This window comes from Setaria viridis, chromosome 9 (assembly GCF_005286985.2).
Source record: "Setaria viridis chromosome 9, Setaria_viridis_v4.0, whole genome shotgun sequence".
Classification (NCBI taxonomy): Eukaryota; Viridiplantae; Streptophyta; class Magnoliopsida; order Poales; family Poaceae; genus Setaria; species Setaria viridis.
The window spans coordinates 52,777,729-52,784,331 of NC_048271.2; the positions used below are offsets into that span (position 1 = coordinate 52,777,729).

The following is a 6,603-nucleotide window of genomic DNA, read 5'->3' on the forward strand; positions in this document are numbered from 1 at the left end:
TGTCGCCGTGAGTTTCGGGTTGGCTGCATCGGCGGCCGGGTCGGGCCTCTTCTCACGCTCGATCTCCTCTGTCCTAGGCTAGATTAGGGCAAGGAACTTTAGGGATGTAGATCAGCCCTAGGCACAGCTGGATCTGGTGCGGGTGAGGTGGGGAGGCAACGGCTTGGGGGGATCTAGGTGGATGGGGTTCCGAACAGCGGTCGCCATGGGCACTGCCTCTCGCGGGTAGGAGGGGTTTGGGAGACGAGTGGGCTATTTCTTGATTTTCATTTGAAAGCCAAATTTCATAGACATGGTCAAAATTCATCCATGTAACAAATTGCACCAAGTAAGAAGTGTAGAACAATTAGTTCATATAAGGATCACCATTGCATAATCTATACCTAATATTAAAGAGAGGATGTTTCTTTCAACCGTCAACCGTCGTGGGCATTTTGCAAAAAAATCCCCTCAAATTTTCAGCAATCAACCCGCAGTCCCTGTTCGCCAGACAAAAATCCCCAGACCAAAAATTGGATCCGCATCTTCCTCTCTCTACTCTACTCTGCTTCCCGAGGCCCGTGGTCCCACTGGTGACATGGACACCAGAGATCCGAGGCCCATGGTCCCAGCGAAGCGCCCAATCTAATCTGTCGCCACCCTTCCACGAGATGTGCCAGCCGAGATCTGCTCACCGGCGGCGGGAATGGCCGCCGCGCACAAGGAGGCCGCGTGGTGGTCAGAGGAGGCAGCGCGGCGGGCCTGGGGCGTCGCCGTGCCGCTCCGTAAGTCTTCCAGTCTGCCGGTAGCGGAGGCCGCGGCGTGGTCGGAGGAGGCGGCGTGGCGGGTCTGGGGTGTCGTCGTGCCGCTCCAGGTCCACCTCCACGACGTCGATGTCACCGCGCTCCCCCCGCCGCCACCCTTCCATAAGATCTGCCCGCCGAGATCTGCCCACCAGCGGCAGGAATGGCCGCCGCGCACGAGGAGGCCGTGGCGTGGTCGGAGGAGGCGGCGTCGGAGCCCAGGCTCAACATCGCCACCACCCGATCTCGCATCTAGCAATCAGAGTAACAGTGATTAAGAATTGGAAGCCACGGGAGAAGGGAAGATGGCAGGGCAAGTTGCCGAGATCCAGGAAGTGGAGAGGTAGGAGGGGGCTTACCCGATCGATGGAGGCGGGGTCGTCGGGGCGCTGCTTGAGCGCATCGAGGTCGTGGAGTAGAGCACGAAGCTGCTGCTCCTCCATGGTTGCCTCACCGCCACTTGGTTGCTGCCCTGCTCCTCCGCCGCCGGTGGCCGGTGACACAGACAGGATGCAGCGTGACTTCAGTTCAGACTCACGTGCCTGGTGTAGACGCGTAGTAATGTCCCTCCCGCCGTCCCGTGAGCCGGAATCCCGTGGACGGTCAGCGGCGAGCAAGGGCAGGCCGTGGCGGCGGCGCCGGCCGGCAGCGTCAGGCAGAAGCGTGGAGTTAGAGTTGAGGATGTGGGCCGGCGCGTCAAACCTGAGCACAGTGACGGGACAAACATGACGACCTTGTGACTGCGGGGAGTTGGCTGGTAGGGTGTAGTGGGCCGGTTTGGGCTGCATTAGTCATTCCGTATCTTAGCGTATTACTCAGGAGAGTTTGTGCAATGCTTGGTGATATAATATTTTCACATTATAACTTTATTTAGATATCTTTGTATTCAATATAAGTTATCTAAACTTCAAACATCATGAGATCTTTTATTTTAACATACATCTCTCTTGGGTGCTCTAAATGTTCCTACAAAATGAGACGTTAAGCAACCATACTATTTTTTTAAAAAAACAACCATACATGAAAAAAAAAGAATAATAAGCTACGAGCATATAAAAACATGTAGCAACGCACGGACATTTCTACTAGTCATTTATCAATTCAACAAATGGTAGCTTCCCAAATTAGGTAAAGATGCAATCCATCGTCGCAGAAGTGGAAATAATAGCTGGCCACGCAAAGACAGAAGAATAGCAGAGTCCTGGTGCCACTGCGTTGATCCCATGTAGATCATAGTCTTTTTCGTGTTTTTACCTCATATGGTGAAACAATCACTGTAAGGCTTTTTGGCTTTCCGTAAGGCCATTAATCAATTCAGGTGGGGGATCTGAAGACATTTTTTTTTCAGCGCTAGTAGTTACCCGGTTGCAGAAGCGACCCTACAAATTTGCACTTTCGTGTCTTTCTAAAATTGAAGTCATGGTAAGATCTTATTCAAATCACAGGACTCCCAAGCATAACCGGCAACACGATGCTCTGCCATGGCCCTCGAACCATCTCCACCACTAACACTAGTACCCAACCACTGAAGCACCTCCTAGTGGCCTTCCTCAAGCACCTTTACGCTCACGGGAGGACAACCAGGTCCCGACAACCTCGAACTGAAACCTCGACGGTGGCTCATCGGTGACGGCAAGCAAGCATCACACCCGGCGACATCGTTGCGCGTGCGAGCAGGTAGAAGTGGGGCGGCGTACGCGGCGGAAAAAGATCGACGAGCCAAGCGGAGCCGCTACCTCATACCTGCACATGAGCACATCCGCCAGACTATCTCGCCGGCACGTGGGACGCGCGGCGAGGCGAGGCGAGGCAGCCGATCGAGCTGCTGCTAGTGTCGCGCCTGGGCCAGGGACAGGGAGTGAAGTCTGAGGTGAGGCAGTGCGGACGCGGGCCAAGGCATCGTGCCGGCCGCGCGCACTCGCCCCCTCCCTCCCTCAACAACCAAACCAACCCAGCTGCTGACCCGGGGCACTGGGCGAGCGCGAGCCATCATCAGGCAGGCGACTGGTTATTTAGTAGGAGTTAGGGGCCCGTGCGCGCGGCCGGGCGGTTCGTGCCGCGCCGCGTGTCGGGACCCGGGATCCGCCCGATCCTCCTCGCGGTTGCGCCGGAATCCCGGCCGCCCCCGTAAGGGGTTGACACGCATGCGGGCGCGGCGGGTGGGGTCGCGGGAGACGACCTGACCTGACGAAGCCGGCCGGCGCGCCTGTCGTGGCCTCGTGGGCTCGTGACCGACGGGGGGAGAAGAGAACGACGGTTAAGTAGGTTGGGTCCGTTTGTCCCGCCCCCGCGTGTCTAGCCTTTATTGGTCAGTCGTCTAGGCGCCTCTCAGCTGCATGCTCTCACTACCGGAGGGGACGGACGCGACGGCGCGGCGTGTCCATTTCCCGGTGGGGGCGAGCACGGCGCGAGTCAAGGTGTGGTGGCGGAGGCCGTGGCGGGCCTGGGGCCATTCGCGCGGGGAGCCAGAGACAACGCGGGGGGGAAGAATGAAGATGCTAGATGCCATTTCCCTTGCCCACAGTTGCCGGCTCGGCCGCCTTTGCATCCATCCCTTGGACGTCCAGACCAGATCGATAGGGAGTCCCGCGGGCATCTGACAGGAATCGTCAGAACGCGAGCCGGGAAAAAGAAGTCGCCTAAGCATCTCAAAGTGCCTGGCCTGGATAGGCTCGGCAGCACTCGGCGTCGACTCAGACCGCCGTATATTCGATCCCCACACGGTTGAATCATCGATGATCGATCGCCGCACTGCTGCTGCGTGCCAGTCACTGTACCTACCGATAACCCGATACCCCACCCACCCCCAACGGAATTATTGCGCCCGTTAAGGAAATAATTGTGCTCCTGCGGCTCCTGATCCCCCAAGCATTACCTCACGGCTCATCAGCTGTCGAAACCCACTTTTACGGGCACTGTATGCTAGGAATCTACTAGCTAGTTGCAGTCATGCTTCCAAGTAGCTCCTGCATGCGTATTACGGGAATCCGGAACATGTAACACGCGTTGTTAAGTGTCTAGCTCCGTCCGTCCTTATTACATATACTATGCGAATACTAGCTAAAATGCTCTCAAGTAGTTCCGGCATATTACAGATCAGCTAAATGAAGCTCCAGTATTTATACCTCCATTTGCGATCGAGCTCCGGGGTTACAAAACGAATAACTCTCTCGAGCGTCGTCGTCGTCGTCGCATCATACGCTTTGGTATAATGGTATCGTAGAAAACAGAAAGCGGCGGGAGCGCGCGCGCACCAGAACTCGCGCACCTCCGATCCGCCGGATCGGAGACGGTGGCCGCGCGCGCGCGCCAGCCACACCTGTGGTGTCTCCGTGCACTGAACAATCCGTCGTCTGGAAGGAATCGCACTGCCACGGCCGTGCGCGGGGCATCCAATAATCCAGAGAGGCCCTGGCCTTGCCAATAATCAGCCGCCGGCGCGATGGCGGCAGGCAGATGCCCGGCCCCCACCGGCGATGGCCGGCCGGCCGGTGCGTGCGAGCACCGACGAGCACGAGCCGAGCACACGTGCTACGGCGCTACGTGTATAGCTTAGCGCCTAAGGCTACGCGCGCTACGACGACGGAGCAGCTGGCTAGCTATCTGCTGGCCAGGCTGCAGGCGTAGTAGTGTAGTTAGGTCTCGGGCTCGGCCACATCACATTCTTCCTTATCCCGTCCACGTCAGCCCCAGCCGATTTAACACCTCGGTACTGGAAAACCGGCCGGATAGCCTCGGGAAGCAGAACCTGCTCTCTTCCTAGTTCCTCCGATCGTCCTCTCCTCTGTGTTGGTTGGAGCACGAAACAAACACAGATGGATGATGTGGTTGACTAGCCCAGTTGTACGTCCATCCCATCGCCCATGCATCCATGGCTCCATCTCCTTTGACTTGTTATTGGAGAGCAGTGCTCCATTCCATGAAGCCAGAAAGCGTTCCTTCTTGGACAACCAACCCCCTACAACAGTGTATATTCACAGGACATTCCTCCTTTCAGTTTCAGACACTTGGGCAAGCAAGCAAGCAAGCAACCCCAGTATATGACACTGTATATTCACAGTACGTACGAAAATCAACTAGGCATGCAGTTATTCTGAATTGAAAGCGGCCGGCGCTGCACTAGGATGCTGATCAAATGGCATTTCCCTGCATCCAAATGGGAGAACAATTTCGGCATCCTCTACTCGATCGTCTCGAGAAAAATATCGAGCAGACCGGCAGGCCTCGTCCGCGTCCAATATCGCGGGTATGGATCCGGTGCTCTCCCTCGGCAGCAGCTTTATGAAATCAATCCATACATCACAAGCGCTTTGAATAAAGCCCGTGCCGCCTGATTATTCCTTGTGCTCATGCATGATTGGATTGATATCCACTTTGTTGAGGGCTAGATGCGGATACCAAGGTGCATGGTACGTATAGCTAGCCTCCCATTCCATCTGGTGGCATTCTGCGTGCGTGCGTTGGATGGATGTATAGACATGTATATTTGCCTCGCTTATCTGATCGCCCGGCCCTAGCTCTACAATACGCTCCACTTTACAGTCTTGATATGTTCATCTACGAATATATGTAGCTCTCCATGTGTGAGAAGAAAGAACAACGCCTTTTTGAAGCCGCCCAGCCGCCAGTGTTTGCAGAGTCAGAAAACTGAGGCATCAGTCACCTCTCCAACAGCTACAAAAGATTGTTGTGTGGAGTAGCGGTTGTCAAAAAGGGTTGTGTAGAGCGTGTACAAGTATGAAGCAGGTGTTAGGTACTCGTTGTCGATTGTACGCGGCTGGAATATGTAAAGTGAAATGCCCAAATTTCTTATCGGCTTAACCTTTTGGGTGAACGGGTTGTGTTGAACACTACTAGAGCATTAACGCAGTCGATGCGAGTGATGATCTAACGAGTGAACAAAACCCTGAGACGACATTTGGAACCTGACTGGCATGGGTCCAAAAAGCAAGAGGAAGAAAACAAGAATTACTCCTGCGTGCAAGCATCCATGTGTGGTGACCACACCGCATTGATGCCTCTTGGGGGATGCTTGGCATTGGATTTTAGCATGCATTTGACTCCGACGTGGCAGATATAGTGCGTAGATAGATGATGAATTGGCATCCGTCAGTGCTGTACTTGTTTGTAGCTTAGTAGTACTCTAACAACTAAAGAAGTAAATGGTGGATAATTGGACGTTGTTGAAGTTTGATGGAAAATCGATGAAGGAATGGGAGGCGAGGAAAGCAGACTAAAGTTTCACCCTTTTTCATCTGAATTACACTCACACTTGCATATACCCTCTCATTTAATGGGGAGTCGAACTGTCCCTCTAAGACAAATCTCAATGAGAGTTTCATAGGAGTTTTGTGAGCATTAAATTTGATGCAACATCATCAAAATTACTGACGGCAAGATCCCCATGACACTCAACTAGCACAATTATCAAGTTTTTAGTCTTGATAACTGTACAATAAAACTGTGCACTGAGATTGGCCTAAAATTTACAACTGTTCTTCTCCAACCACTGTATTCCTGGTATATTCAAGTGTACAGAAAGTCGTAACGTAAATCAAGAAGGAACTCCAGGTGGTTTTCTCTCTCTTGATCATTCCAGGGTCCTCGCAGCTTTTGGCTCTCCCCGCCAAGCCTTTCCCTGGAGGTTTCGCTGGCGATCAAGCTCCCAATCGTTTCCATCCATTTTCCTGGATTCGCATCGGCATGCACACTCCTTATCGTGTGTTTCAGCCTCGCCACCCCTATTCTCGTCTTGAACTCTTGAGCTATGGGGATGTCGCCTGGCTCGAAACTTTGTGCGGTCGCTCCTCATCCCTGCAAA

The 6,603-nt window shown here is 54.0% G+C and overlaps 1 protein-coding gene across 1 annotated transcript; it reads right to left on the reverse strand.

The window, feature by feature from the left end:
* Positions 1-293: 293 nt before the first annotated feature.
* Positions 294-3,246, reverse strand: LOC117837966 (uncharacterized). Its single transcript, XM_034717802.2, has 3 exons — positions 2,526-3,246; positions 1,142-1,484; positions 294-1,034 (listed from the first exon to the last, which is right to left on the reverse strand). Exons 1-3 carry the CDS (start codon positions 2,531-2,533, stop codon positions 876-878), a joined length of 510 nt encoding a protein of 169 aa, XP_034573693.1. The 5' UTR covers positions 2,534-3,246; the 3' UTR covers positions 294-875.
* Between the last annotated feature and the right edge of the window lie 3,357 nt (positions 3,247-6,603).